Genomic DNA, 15,562 nt, shown 5'->3' on the forward strand with positions numbered 1-15,562 from the left:
TAAGGACATCCAATAGTCAAAGGTTAATGAAATACAAATGGTATAGAGAGAGAGAGTCCTGTAATTCCAATAACTACAACCTAAAACTTCTTACCTGGGAATATTGAAGACTCATGTTAAAAGGAACCACCAGCTTTCATATGTTTTCATGTTCTGAGCAAGGAACTTAAACGTTAGCTTTCTTACATGGCACATATTGCACTTTTACTTTCTTCTCCAACACTTTGTTTTTGTATTATTTAAACCAAATTGAACATGTTTCATTATTTATGAGGCTTAATTGATTGTATTGATGTATTATATTAAGTTAAAATAAGTGTTCATTCAGTATTGTTGTAATTGTAATTATTACAAATTTTAAAAATAGTCTGATTAATAGGTATCGGCGTTGAAAAATCATAATCGGTCGACCTCTGATCTCAACATCAACTTTTTAGAGGACAATGCATGAATCAGGCCTTCATGGTCAAATTGCTGCAAAGAAACCATTACTAAAGGACATCAATAAAAACAAGAGACTTGCTTGGGCCAAGAAACACAAGCAATTGACATTAGACCAGTGGAAATCTGTCCTTTGGTCTGATGAGTCAGTTTGAGATTTTTGGTTCCAATCGCCATGTCTAGGTGAATGGATCATCTCTGCGTGTGTAGTGATTTTATTTAGAAGTCAAGGCACACTTAACCAGCATGGCTACCACAGCATTCTGCAGCTATAAGCCATCCCATCTGGTTTGCGCTTTGTGGGACTATCAATTGTTTTTCAACAGGACAATTACCCAACACACCTCCAGGCTGTATAAGGGCTATTTGACCAAGAAGGAGAGTGATGGAGTGCTGCATCAGATGACCCGGCCTCCACAATCACCCGACCTCAACCCAATTGAGATGGTTTGAGATGATTTGGACCACAGAGTGAAGGAAAAGCAGCCAACAACTCCTTCAAGACTGTTGGAAAAGCATTCCAGGTGAAGCTGGTTGAGAGAATGCAAAGGGTGGCTACTTTGAAGAGTCAAAAATAATGTTGTCTACTCCTGCCAGTTTACTAATCACTGGGTCTGACTACCAACATTACGCACACCTGGCACCACTGTTACACACACCTGCGCCTCATCATGACACACCTGGACTCCATCACTTCTCTGATTAACTCCCCTATATGTCACTCCCTTAGTTCCATTCTCCAGGCAGTATTGGTTGTGTTTCATGTCCAGTCGCTACTCTTTTCTTGGTTGATTCCATGTGTTATTTAATTGTTTTGATGTCTTCACTATTATTCTACAATGCAGAATATAGTAAAAATAAAGGAAACCCTTTGAATGATTAGGTGTGTCTAAACTTTTGACTGGTACTGTATATCAATATATATATATAAAGGAAGAGAAGCTTAGTCCTGACACCCGAGAGATAGATGCATTTCTTTATTTCAGATGGCTGTTGTGGCTACTATACAGATATAGACGTACAGGAGGCTAATTCGTTTTGATCAGAATGTTTTTTTTATAAAGATAAGCATTATATTGTTAGATTATATGAGTAACTCTGGTAGGCCTCAAACGGACTTTCTCACCTTAAATTCAACTGACGGAGTCAGTTGGAGTGCCGCGACGCACTGCCTTCAGGAAGTTTACCTAGGACACTCCTGACCTGCAAACCAACATTTTATTTCATAATTGGTTCAAATTAGGTTACGGTAAGAGTCAGTTTTACATGCGTATCCTGATCGAGATTCCCTAAAAACACACCTCTTGGATACAACTACGACAGGAAGTGGCTTTTTTCGTAGCAGGTTTGGGGAATTTACGCAGCAGGTTAGGATAATTCGATTCCTAACCTGCAATAAAAAGTAACTATATCGAAGTTGCGTGTCCTTATTTTATATACTCTGCCTTTTTCCTGCAACAACTCAACTTCTCTGTTGTGCGCCTCTCATTGGATGTTCAACAATGATCCGGTTAATGGTATTCATAAGAACTGTTTACGAAGAACAACTTTTCCTGTTCCTGTTTCGGGGTTCATTTTGTTTCACTGGTAGGCTACAATCAATATTCGGACAAGTCCTCTGCCTCTTCTCAAGATATGAAAGCGTGTTCAACGTGATTTCCCGTTGTGTCATTGAGAAAGACCACTCATATGAACGTAAGTTATATTAAACTTCACCTTTGTCAGTTTAAGGGCGTCCACGCCTTAAATGCCTGTACCAAAATGATCCGAGTTGACCTTAGCTCATAAGAAATTCAATCAATGAAAACAAAGTATGAAGCTAGGGGAACAACATGCTTTGTTTTCAACAATTGCAGTATGTTATTTAACATTTAATGGACAGTCAACAGTATATGCAGGTTTTCAAATACAGCTCTAATAAGTTTTCACAAAAATCATATGCACTTCAACATGTGAATGAAGTAGTGATTTGTAGGCTGGCTATATCAAACACGAATGAAACTTTTACATTCCCTTATTATAAAGCCTGTACAAGATATGTAATGGAATTGCCCGTATTTTCCTGTTATGTTATGAATGCTTTCTGTTTTATGAAGTGTATGAGTTCCTGTACAGTTTACAATTCTCTTCACAAATAGAATATGCCTCTTGAAAAAGACACGTGATTTTATTATGCCTGAAAATAAAGGAGTTGGATAGGTATCAGTTGTATTTAGTACATTTTGAGCCAGGTATTTTTAGTTATACTGTAAAACGTGTTCAGTGATTTCTGTGTTTGACTTTGGACATAGACCCCACAGATGTTTTGTATGATAGGGCCCCATTCTCTCCCCTCGACTTGGTTCCCTTTTCCTTGTCACTTCCTTCTTTAGACTCAAGTTGAGGGAGGGAAACTAGACCTTGCACACAACTGACGATAGCATAACATGCTATATAGTATGTTACTCTCACAGGAGCAAAGGTCTCACCACAACATTTATTTTTTGGACTCGAAGGTGATTTTTCATGTACATTGTAATGTACGGGTCTCTTTTTCACTGGCTTTGTAAAGATCCCTATGCTGCTGAGATGGAGGAGGCGTACACAGAGCTGTACAGGGAGTTCCTCCGACTGCGCTCGCTATGTCTGAAGCAGGCTGCTCTACTCCAGCAACTCACAGAGACACTGAGGAGACAGCGAGGTCACTCCCATCTCCTTTTTATATCATAAGAAATTATATGCTTCTCATACATGCCTGTTCTGCAGGTTCTTTGTGTTACGATGAATGCCAAAATCTGGGAATTCAGTGCGTACTGTATATACAATATCAATTAATCTAGTAGGCTACAATACAGTCAAGATGTTTGACAGACTTCTAAGATCTGGTTCCTTCCTTAGGAGAAGCCCCTGTTCCTGATGGACAACCCAGCGTAATGGCACCAATCCCAGTCCAGTGCACCCAGGGTGGCCTGGGGTCTCTCCCTGCACGGCCAGAAACCCCAATGGTACCAACACACAACCCTGCTGCACACCGTGGCGGTGTAGTCCTATCTGGGGCTTTTGGCTCACTCTCTGATCTCCTAGAGGGGGATTTGGGCAGACTACGGCTGGACTTTGCTCATCCAGGGACAGAAAGGAATGCGGTCCTCAAAGCCGCTCCCCTCAGGCCTCTGGATCTACCTGGGGGTAATAATGGAGAGGTGGCACCCTCCAGTGTCTCTGGGGACTCGAAGCAAGCAGGTCGATTTTGGGTTGATGATACGACCCGACAAATGTTCCGGGTAGGTTTCTCCCCTTGAATTCATATTTAAATGTTTTATTAGACTTAATCATTTGACTAGTCACCCCCCCCCACCCCCACCCTCCCCCTTAGATGCCCTCTGCTTGTGGCTCCTTCTTGGACAGTGAGTTCCTGAGCCAGACCGGGGGAATGATGCTGATGTCAGAGGTGGCAATACAGTCTCAGGTGTGTGACTTCTGCAATGCTGTGTTCCCTGGCTACACCACCACCAGGGGGGACTTCCTGCGCCACCTCCACACACACATCAGCTAAAACTCTGGTTCCATGTTGATTCAACATCATCGCATAGATTTTTGGGGGTTGAAATGACATGGAAACAATGTTGATTCAACAAGTTTTTTCCCCAAAGGGTTATTTTGTTGCCACAGTGATCAGTAATTTGCGCCATGGGCCCTGGTCAAAAGTAGTACACTATATCATAGGGTGCTATTTGGGATGCAGCCTTGGTCTTTCACAATCAAAGCAGCGACGCAAAAGCACACAGCAGAACTCAACGAGCCACCAGATTGTCAGCGATATCTCGCTATATTTAGTCTGCTCTCATCATGGTGGTGGGGGGTGTGCACTCACATGGAGTGAAGAGGTTGACATCACAGATACAGGTGAGTCATGCAAGCATCGTTTGTACAGGATTAGCACTCAGCACAGAACTGGAAGGAACAAACAACTTGATGATGGTGGTGGTGATATTGGGGGAAGAGTGGGAATGTCTGTTTGGACTTAGTGCTTTTCTATTAGTTCCCTAATTGCTGGCAGCATCCGAATGACGAAGGCTTATTCAGCCTTATCGTACATTTGACTCTCATGCTCCGTCAAAAGGAGTGCAACAAATGGGGCCACAAAAGGAGTGCAACAAATGGGGCCACAAGATTAAAACAATAAAATAACATTTATTGAGATTTAACAAAATAAATAATCTTCTGTTCAACATAACTGAGGTTGTTTAATGCTTGTGAGGCAGGAGGTTACAGTTTAGGTACCTCATGGTAATAATATGTGCATCCCAAATTGCATTATATTTCCTCTATAGAGCACCACCTTTAACCAGAGCCATATGGGCCCTGGTCAAAAGTAGTTCATTATATAGGATATTGAAGGCCTTTTGGGATGCAGAAAATTAAATGTCCTTGATTCATCCTGATTTCCTAATCATCCAAACACCTTTTCAACATTCATACCCAGTAACATCTGATGTTTTCTTTGTAAAAAAAAAAAAAAAGTTAAATTATCCCAAACTCCATTGTCAAAGAATTTAGTGTTTAATATGACAAACATACTGTATAAAAAAAATTAAACATTGGGAGATGATCATTGGTCATTGTTATCCAAGTAATTGCCTCAAGTAAGAGTTATGCAAATGGTTGTTGCTTGTAAATTATTGTTGCTTGTTTAAGCCTCAAGTTAAATCAAAGAATGTTCACCAATAAATCTAATCTAAGGGCTCAATAATATTAACATATTAACATCCAAACCCACCTCTCCAAAAGAACAGTCTCAGTGGGTGTAAGTGACACTTGCTGCAGTATTGGGAGGAAAAGGCCTCTGAACCTGATTATCGTCTCTACACATATTTCTGTTTATCATCTAACTATCAAACGGTCAACACTCGAACGAGTGGCACTTTACAAACCAAGCTTTAACGGCAGTGTCATTACAGATACTTATCCTCATCACAAGTCCTTTCTCAGTTACAACCTTGTATCAACAGAACATAAATAGCACCAAAAGTTAGTCATGATATCAACATTTTGCATCCATTGTCCCGGGGGAGGAGGGGATTATGTTCATAGGGGACAAACTGAGACATTGTCACATTATGTGACAAACCTCCCTCAGTTGTGTAAGTGTTACAGTAGTCCTGTGGAGATGTGGCTAATGCTGTTTGGAGGGTTTGGGCACACTATATACAGAGGTAAAGTTGTAGAGCACCGGTTTCTCAATTTCAGTACTGGAGGGCTGTAGTATTTGCAGGTTTAGGATGTGTTGCCTCTGCCTGAACCACCCGATTCAGCCAATTGTGGGTTTTGCCCAAATCGCACCCTATTCCCTATATCATGCACAGCTTTTGACCAGGGTTCTGATCAAAAGTAGGGCACTATGTAGGGTGCCATTTAGGATATAGATTGGGAAGATTTATTCCCCGTCCCCTCCCCCATCCCTGTACTACTACTACTGTTAGTGGTTTAAGTACAGATGGAAAGCCTGCTGAGTTTGGCCCTTCAGGATTTAAGGTGATGAGAAGCAGGGTTGTTGATGGGTTCTCAGGATGATGAGTGGTTGGTTTCACTACTTTCCCCCTTGGTCCGAGTCATCTTTGGTGCTGCCAGGGCTGCTGCTCCTGCACACTGCTACTGAGCTCCTCCTCTCCGCCTTAGCCTCAAAGTCTGGAAGAGGAAAGATGAGGGCTGTTAGCCTATATGCCCGACTGAGACAATATAATGACAATACATTATTACTCCCCCTGAACCTTTGAGTGCTTGCTATGGTCAACTGTACACCAATTAATGCATATTAGATTGGTTAGGGTCATAACTTTTACGAGTACTTCACTTACTCAAAGTAATAAAACTGGAAATACAACAACACTATTCAACTATGGTAGCAAACTTTAATATTTGAAATGGAATATTAAATGTCAAGTGTTTTGTCTGACAGAATGAGAGCCCACCTACAGGCTAATAGGATAACACTGTAGAGGGCATAGGTGCAGTTAAAGTTTGGTCAGAGGAGACAGGTCGTGTTGAGTGAGTGAAACAGAAAAGGAGAAGGAAACCAAGGTGAGTGATAAGAACAAAGGACGACGGTGGGGAAGTGAGAGGGAGACCGACGTCATAGAGATGAAATGGTTGTTTTCCCCCCTCTGCTTACTTCTTAAGTAGAGGGAGAGGGAGAAAAAAAAGCCTGTGCCATTTCCCTGCCCACAGGTTTTTATTTTTGTTCTCTGTCGCTCGGTGAGTCAATGCAACGCCCCTCCAATTACAGCCCACTCCTTCGCCCCCTCTCTCCATCCATCCCGCCCTTCAGCCCACATGCCTAACACTGACGTCAGCCGAGGGGGGTCTGTTTCTACCACCCCACAGCACTTCCTCTGCCACTCCCGCTATCATTCTCTCTTCCTCCCACTCGATCTCCCTGTATCTTTTCCACCCTGCCTACTGTGACAGCCTAGTGCTACGGCACAGTAGTTTTTTAAAACATCTGAATGGCTGTACCTTTAACATTTTAATGATGTGTGATAAGGTGTGACAGGAAAGGGTTAAGTACAATAATTTGATGTGTCATCAGTTATTTACATACGCTACTCGACCTCATGGCAATTTGACTGTATTGACATCCATGTACATTTTCAGTATGGTTTGTAGCTGATAGGCTACCTCCTCGCCTCTCTATCCCCCAACTAATTTTCCTTCTTTCTCTCTTCTCCAGTCCCAGCTAGTTAGAACTCAGACCTGGCTAGTGGGAGGAATCACAATAGAGATTCTGACTCACTTGGGTTCAAACCGAAGATCCTTGAAACAGTCTTTAAATGACGGTAGCAAAACTCTCTGGCCTTTTAGCCCTACCTCAGTTTCTACTTGTTATCAATGTAAACGATACTGGCTACAGGGACAGTATGTTAAAGTGATAGTTCACTTCAAAATTTAAGTTAAAAAGATTCAGGCCTCGAAAGTGGTTTAATATCAGGATGAGTCAATGTCCCACGCCATCTGTTGCGTAGCTCTAGTGAGATTTGACTGTATGTCTCAATCTCAAATGAATGGTTAAGATAGGCACCGTTTAAAAACAATGAAATGAGACGGTGCATATATCCTATTCATTTGAGATTGAGACGTAGCCGAATCTACACAAAATGTTGTGAGACAGCGTCATCTCAACATCACAAAAACCTTTGTCTGAATTTTTCAGGCCTATCACTTTAAGAGTGTTAGTATGATAACTCTTGGATGATGTTTGTAAGCCATTATTCAGAAAGTCACCTGTGGTGTGTGTCCCCTCTGACCTAAGGCTGACCTTGCCAGCACGGTCATGTGACACCATCCTAGCCAATCGCAGCCCCTCATCCATGAGCGTTTGTTGCATGAGTTGGCGATTCCAGTTGGCAGGTATGGAGGTGTCGGTGGGGGGGCGGGGTGATGGAGATTGGTTGCACTGTGAGCCTACGTCTAAGACAGACAAGGTTAGGTGTGAATGCCATTTTGAACCAATCAAATATAGGTGCTTCTTGACAAGGCTGACTTTGCGTCCCAAATGGCACCCAATTCCCCATAGACCAAAACCGACACGTGTGCAACTATGGGGCAAAAAAAGATGGGGTTGGCATAGATTGTTGACAAAATGTAAATACATTTTAGTCTCCAAATGTTTATTAAAAACAAATTAATTTGCACAATGAGCACTTGTCTTTCAAATACATAGTTAGTTGTTGATTCGCTAGCTAGCGGATTTTAGCCATATTAGCATAGACATGAGTCAAAACGCCTCAAAATAATACATGGTATCAATAACAAGATACAAAGAGCTGAAACAAGCCACTTACAATTCCCCATATGGCAGCTTCTTGTCATTGTTGCTAGTTATTTGACTTTTCAGAATCATAACACCACATGGCCTTCTGCCTCATCGATGCGCACATTTTTTGTGACGATGTCAGCCAACCTATCTATTGGGCTACGGTCAAAAATAGTACACTATATAGGGAATAGGTTGCCATTTGGGACACAGCCTGACACTACAGAAAATATGAACTATTTGGGCTTGATTATAAATGGTGCTTTAAAGTCAGTGGGGCTCTGACATTTACAGAAACACATAAAGAATGTCTGGGAATGGAATGTGATTAAGTGACACTGTACAAGATCAGTGCTAAATGTGTTCAATTACTGTATATAGTGTACATGCTAGACTTACTTGACTTAAGCTGATATATAGGCTAGTGTTACTAAGAAATCATATTTGGATCTGGACACCGTACATACCTTGTGTTAGGCTGTCAAGACTCTCTCCTGATAGGCTGTCCTCGTCAGCCCTCTGGGACACGCCCTCTGACCCCTCAACACCATGGAGGGAGGACACACACTCTGACACTATCACCTGAAACACACACACTTAACCATTAAATACACAAAACATCTCAAACACACACTTCCACACTCACCCGAAACACACACCAAAACGTAATATTGTGTGTCTTACAATGCAATTACTATTGAAAAGTACCTATGGTATAAATTGATTTATGAACTGGGTGGGTGGTTCGAGCCCTGAATGTTGATTAGCTGACAGCTGTGGTATATCAGACAGTATAACATGGGTATGACAAAACATTTATTTTTACTGCTATAATTACGTTGGTAACCAGTTTATAATAGCAATAAAGCATCTCGGGGGGTTTGTGATATATGGCCATTAAACCACGGTTAAGGGCTGTGTCCAGGCACTTCGCTTTGCGTCATGCCTAAGAAAGCCCTTAGCCATGGTATATTGGCCATATACCACACCTCCTCTGGCCTTATTGCTAAAATATTGTAAAGGACTAATTGAATTGTAGCCATGGTATAAATTACAGCATATAAATTATTGCAATTTATTGCCATTACAGCTCATTCATTGTCTACCAATGCCATATCCAATACATTACCAATATTATGTTGACAAAACAGCTTGTGTACACCCACAATAACACATTTAAACAAGAGTGAGAGAGTTTGGTATAGTTTTACTCTTTTCTGTTAGGGGTTCAGAGACTTAAGCCCACTCACCTCATTTTTTATTCTCTTTTGGGATGGTAAGCTGCAGTCATCTGCACCTGATCTGTAATAAGAGAAGGTATAATAAAGTAAGAAGGCAGTAAAAGAAGAGCAAACCTCTTGTGCAAACTCCAGGATTCAGTTGGTCCTGCTTTGCTCATTAGCAAGTAGTAGCTCACTATATCCAATTACAATATAAAAACTGATGTCGAGTAACCAAACCTCGAGGCTATTTGTGACTAAAAGTAAACACATACATTATTCATTGAGTTTGAAAGATATGTTTTTGTTATTGATTATATGAGAAGCTTGAGTATTTGAATGTGCTTTCATTTTGTTGGTTACACAGTATGACTTTGTTTTTAAGCTGATGCACTGACTGCAGTGCTGTCTGACTAATAGCATGACCTTGGCTAGGCTTAGCTATGTGTGCTGTGGGAGTTCCCAGCTTTCCCTCTGTTCTATACGCCCACCTCACTTCGCCCCTATGCTGCCTGCAACCACATAGTAGTTTCTCTACGATCATATCTTGTTGAGAAAAGGAATCATTTATGCTCAAGTCAAAGCAGAGCATAACATTTGAATTTCTAATATCGTAACTATTTGGGTTTCTTTGCTGCATCCCAAATGGCACCCTATTCCCTACGTAGTGCACTACTTTTGACCAGGGCCCATAGGAGATAACTTAGTTATAGAGGAAGAGACAGAGGGTGGGATGGTCATCAGATTGGGGTAGGGAAGACCTTAAACTGCGCAGGCTCGTGCCCTTACCTGGCATGCTTGAGTGTGGAGGTGTAGGCACATTCTCTCGCCACCTGTCTAGCCAATGAGAATAGCTCTACCCGTCTAAGAAGCAGAGCGTTGTCACGCATACAGAACTGTGCAGCCGCTTCATTGATGATCAGCTGAACATGAGGAGGACATAAAATAAGGTGAAAGGGGAAAGAGAATGTTAGAATAATATGAACAGCATGATAAAAAGAAGACACGGCTCAAGCCTCACACATACTGGTACACAGAGACCTCTAATAGTAAACACTGATGCCCTTACCTCGTGATGTGTGAGCTGCTTGCCCTCCCTCCTTTTGGAGTCGAAGCGGCCGTAGATGAGGCTGTACTTACGGATCTCCTCCTCTTTGGCCACATCCTGGGGTGCCATCTTGAAGATGTGGCCCACAGTCTTGGCCATCTTCTTGTTCATCCTCAGCAGTGTCTTCACCTCTCTGGGGTCTGACCTGGGTAGGGTCCTCAGGAGCCTGTCCACGCTCTCCCCCACTGCCTGCGCCGTCTCCCCATCCAGCTGGCCCCCGGGCCAGGCCGAGAGGGCTGCCGGGGAGAGAGATGAGGAGGAGGCCGGGGGCGTGGAGGGACCTGGGGGACGAGGGGGGAGCAGAGGTGGGCTGGGCTGCTCCTCGTCCACCCCTGAGGCTGAGGCGCTGTTCCCGTCCTGTTCAGGGCTGAGCCAGTGGGGGTCCATTGGGGACAGCTTGTCCCTGTAGTGTGTGTCCTGGGGCTGCGGTGAGGCCTGGGAGCAGGGGCTTCTGGGGCTCCCACTGTGCATAGGGGTGAGGCATGCCCTGTCCTCTCTGTCACACGGTGACCCCGGCTGCCCGTTGCTCAGGGACTTCCTGAGTCCTCCGGCAGCAGTCCCGCTAGCACCCATCCCATCAACCTTGAACAGAGGGATTCCCCCCAGGGGTACGTTGGCCAGGGGCTGGTTGAAGAGGGCTGGGTTGGCCGCCCAGTCGCGGAGGGCCTTCTGCAGACGGCGCACGTGCAGTGGCTTGGTCGCCATGCCGACCAGCGCCATGATTTCCAAGAACTCATCCTCTGCAGCCTCACAAAGCTGCTGCACGTCGTCGCCACCCTGCTGGATGAAGGTGTCGTAGTAGGCCAGCAGGTTGGCCCTCTGTAGCACCCGGTACAGTTGCAGCTCGCCCAGCGTGCGTGGCAGAGACATGGCGCAGGACTGGAGGTGGGAAAGAAGGAACAGACCGGAGGAGAGTTACTCAAGAGTCTTAAGTTTTAATAAATGGCTTATCAATCAATGGAAGGAGTATTGTGTTGTGTGTACGGAATGCTTTTTTCATTTGTTTGCTATATGGTATAATCTATATGTATTGTTATTTCAGGTTGTTTTCTTTGGAATGTTAGCAATTTTCTACCAATCTTTTTGTGGTGTGGTAACTACTGCTGTGATGCTATATCTGGGAACACATGTCTCATATAAGAACACCTAAAGTCCATATCCATCACATGTCTTATATAAGAAGACAATGTCAATATCTTTACTTTTTTTTTTAAACCAAAATTACTAAATTAGAGACTTATACTCCAATAGCCTACTTTTCCTGATAGTATATTATTATTGGTGGTAATCTTTGGCAACATTTCACATGTGGGTGCCCAACCCTTTATACCTCAAATATGCAGGATGTGTACGCATGGTATTATTGGGGAAATGTAGGCCTACAGTTTAGAAATGCACAATTTTGTATCTCTTATTCAAGTTGTGATAATTAAAAATAGTTTGTCTACTCTTATGAGACCCGAATTTGATAGTTCATATAACGCACAAAGCGATGGTTACGAAAACAATAATTGAAAAAACTATGACAATAGTAGAATGCGCACATCCGTCCAAGGCCAATACCAGTCAATGCATATATCTATGGAATTACACACGCATGTAAAATGTAATATTTCAGCATAAAACATTTAAATGACTAATGTAATCTCTTACCTCGTCCACGTCGTCCGACGGCTGGATTGGCAGAGGGGACCCGCGCTCACTGAGTGACCGAGTGGTGTCTCCAGCAACAGAATCCAGTTTTCGCGCAATATGTGCCGCCTCGTAATAGGCTCGATTATTGAATGTTAAAGGTAAATGAGCAAAAGCCTTATGGTTATCTCACTTTTAACCTTGTCGAAAGTCCCATCCAATCCCGTTAAATTGTTATCAATGAAAGGGCTGAGACAAAAAAAAGAAGAAACTGTGATCAACAGAGCTATTGTACACAGCCTATTGTAAATACCTTACATTGATTTGTATAATCGCTCTCTTTCCCTGTACAATCGTGTTCTTTCTCGCTTCGGAGTGGTGTTGTCATCAGCTAAATCCCTGAGCATATCGTAACTCGTCTGGATTCGTTAGCAGATATCCTCCCCTGACGAACCGTATTGGTTGCTGGCTGCCTTTTTGCTGGTTGTGTGGGTGCGAGAAACCTGGGGGCGGACTGCAGCACGCCATCTGACCGAAAAAGAGCTTTCCTCTCCCGGTAGAGAGGCGGCTTTCAAATTGGAGATGTGGGAGGCGGGGGCTTGAAAGGCTGAGGTTTGCTTATTAACCCTTTCATTTTCCGATTTTGTCTGCCCACTTCGCAATAAGATGCACCTGTCTAAGCCTATTCAATACAAACTGAGGACCACATAGGCTACCATTCTGGTCAGTCACATAAATGTGTGAGGTGGGCTGTATGATACCCTATGCTGATAATAGCATAACATTCGATTTAATTAATCTAACCTTTATTGCACTAGATCAGTTATTTATATTGGGTGCTGTTTCACAGATACATCGTATTTATATACAGCGCAGTCGTGTAAACAAAATGGACATACAGTAATAGCCTTGTGCGGCAGAATCATCAAGTGGGTGGCAAGTGGTGAAGGACTGTTTCCGATCGGTTGGGTAGATTCTCTGCATGACGCATAAGATAGGGGATTCCCCAATGATGCAACAGGCATCACTGTGAATTTGATGTACAGTAGTCCTACAGCGTTGTAGGTTTGTTGTGATAAATAGGCTATCTTAAATTAATTGAACAAAATCCGAAGTTAATTTTGCGTAAATGAATGGCATTTAGGCTCCAACATGTCTGACCATGGTTGTTTTGATTGGTTTAATTTGGGACGAATTGGTTAAATGGTTTATGTTGAGTAGGCCTATATGTTCACCACAGCTGTGTGATTTTGCACAAAGCACCATTGTCTATGTGTCCTTCGGGTCACCACGTAGGCGTTGAAGCATGCTGACACACGTTCTATCTGCGCCCTCTCAACCAAATAAGCAATCTTTTTTTAATTTATCAAAAGCTGTGTGTGTGAAAATTAAGTCTAGATTATTAATGAAAACTAAACTATAGGCTTCACTATTTATACTAGGCTGAAGAATTTATATTAGGCCTACAGTCCATTCAGGAAAGTATTCAGACACCTTCCCCTTTTCCACATTTTGTTACCTTACATCCTTATTCTAAAATGGATTACATTTTTCCACCTCTCATCAATCTACACAAAATACTCCATAATGACAAAGCGAAAACAGTTTTTTAGATATTTTTGCTAATTTATAAAAATGGTAAAACAAATACCTTATTTACATAAGTTGAAATTGAGCTCAGGTGCATCCTGTTTCCATTGATCATCCTTGAGATGTTTCTACAACTTGATTGGAGTCCACCTGTGGTAAATTCAATTGATTGGACATGATTTGGAAAGGCACACACCTGTCTATATAAGGTCACACAGTTGACAGTGCATGCCATAGAAAAACCAAGCCATGATATTGAAGGAATTGTCTGTATAGCTCTGAGACAGGATTGTATCGAGGCCCAGATCTCGGGAAGGGAAACAAAAAAAATCTGCAACATTGAAGATCCCCAAGAACACAGTGGCCATCTCTTCCTAGAGCTGTCCGCTTGGCCAAACTGAGCAATCAGGGGAGAAGGGCCTTGGTCAGGGAGGTGACAAAGAACCCGATGGTCACTCTGACAGAGCTCTAGAGTTCCTCTGTGGAGATGGGAAAACTTTCCAGAAGGACAACCATCTCTGCAGCACCACCAATCAGGCCTTTATGGTAGAGTGGCCAGACAGAAGCCCCTCCTCAGTAAAAGGGACATGACAGCCAGCTTGGAGTTTGCCAAAAGGCACCTAAAGGAGTCAGACCATGAGAAACAAGATTCTCTGGTATGATGAAACCAAGATTGAACTCTTTGGCGGTAATGCCAAGCGTCACGTCTGGAAGAAACCTGGCACCATCCCTACAGTGAAGCATGGAGGTGGCAGCATCATGCTGTGGGGATATTTTTCAGTGGCAGGGACTGGGAGACTAGTCAGGGTCGAGGGAAAGATGAACTGAGCAAAGTCCAAAGATATCCTTGATGAAAACTTGCTCCAAATGTGCTTCAACAAGTTACTGAGTAACGGGTCTGAATACATATATAAATGGTTTATTTAAGTTTTTTTTATTTGTAATACATTTTTAAAAATGTTTTTTTTTTTAACTGTTTTTGCTTTTTCATTATGGGGTATTGTGTGTAGATTGATGAGGGGAAAATGATTTAATACATTTTAGAATAAGGCTGTAACGTAACAAAATATGGAAAAAGTCAAGGGGTCTGAATAATTTCCGGATGCACTGTTCACTTTCCTAAAATTCTTATAATAGTAGGCCTAATTGGAACAGAGAATTCTGATTTTCTTATGAATAAGAAATAATGATTGCCCTCTTAAAATATCAGATTGACTGTAGGTCAAATAAAGGTGATTCTGAGAGGTCTTCTACTTCTTGGTCTTCTGAGGCAGAGGACATCCATACTGTGTTCAGTCCATCCCACTTCCTTTATATCCATCCAAGGGTGTCATGCACCCCAAAAATCTGAGGGGGCAAAAGTTACATGAGAATGGCGGGGGGTGGTCCTGAGGGTGCTAGATCCCCCATCCTTAAATTGGATAATTTAGCATTTTTCACCCGAATCAGCTTTTTTTCTGCAATCTAGAGCCATAATCATTATGCTTAATTCTATGTAACAGAAAATGTTAATATCTCTGTATATCTAAGCATACCTCTTGAGCTATCTGTATCCTCCTGACTGGTGGTTCTTTTTTTAAAGAAACTAAATATGCTTCGATGTATCGCTGCTCAAATCTGGGTAAAATATGAAAGGAATGTGATTAATGTAAAGTACATCTAGTTATTTCTAAAGTCTCCCAACCTTGCCAGCAGGAATGCCAGCTAAGATAGTTAGACAAGCTAGATACTGTAACTGATTGATAGCCTAAAATGGCTTCTTGGTAGCTATTTTTTAAATTA

The 15,562-nt window shown here is 42.4% G+C and overlaps 2 protein-coding genes across 3 annotated transcripts; one reads left to right on the forward strand and one right to left on the reverse strand.

Moving 5' to 3' along the window:
* The first annotated feature begins 1,582 nt into the window (after positions 1 to 1,582).
* On the forward strand, positions 1,583 to 6,306 carry LOC118400425 (uncharacterized). Its single transcript, XM_035797283.2, has 4 exons — positions 1,583 to 2,136; positions 2,993 to 3,121; positions 3,319 to 3,701; positions 3,794 to 6,306. The coding sequence occupies exons 1-4, from the start codon at positions 1,944 to 1,946 to the stop codon at positions 3,971 to 3,973; spliced, it is 885 nt and encodes a 294-aa protein (XP_035653176.1). The 5' UTR covers positions 1,583 to 1,943; the 3' UTR covers positions 3,974 to 6,306.
* nab2 (NGFI-A binding protein 2 (EGR1 binding protein 2)) lies at positions 5,956 to 12,777 on the reverse strand. Of its 2 annotated transcripts, XM_035797281.2 has the most exons (7): positions 12,212 to 12,775; positions 10,520 to 11,437; positions 10,240 to 10,373; positions 9,481 to 9,532; positions 8,698 to 8,812; positions 7,699 to 7,884; positions 5,956 to 6,105 (listed from the first exon to the last, which is right to left on the reverse strand). In XM_035797281.2, the coding sequence occupies exons 2-7, from the start codon at positions 11,426 to 11,428 to the stop codon at positions 6,008 to 6,010; spliced, it is 1,494 nt and encodes a 497-aa protein (XP_035653174.1). In that variant the 5' UTR covers positions 11,429 to 11,437; positions 12,212 to 12,775; the 3' UTR covers positions 5,956 to 6,007. The 2 variants fall into 2 exon arrangements, with proteins under 2 accessions (XP_035653174.1, XP_035653175.1); XM_035797282.2 differs by lacking the exon at positions 7,699 to 7,884 and having other exon boundaries at positions 5,957 to 6,105; positions 12,212 to 12,777.
* Positions 12,778 to 15,562: the final 2,785 nt, after the last annotated feature.

Source organism: Oncorhynchus keta, chromosome 21 (genome assembly GCF_023373465.1).
Source record: "Oncorhynchus keta strain PuntledgeMale-10-30-2019 chromosome 21, Oket_V2, whole genome shotgun sequence".
Taxonomy (NCBI): Eukaryota; Metazoa; Chordata; class Actinopteri; order Salmoniformes; family Salmonidae; genus Oncorhynchus; species Oncorhynchus keta.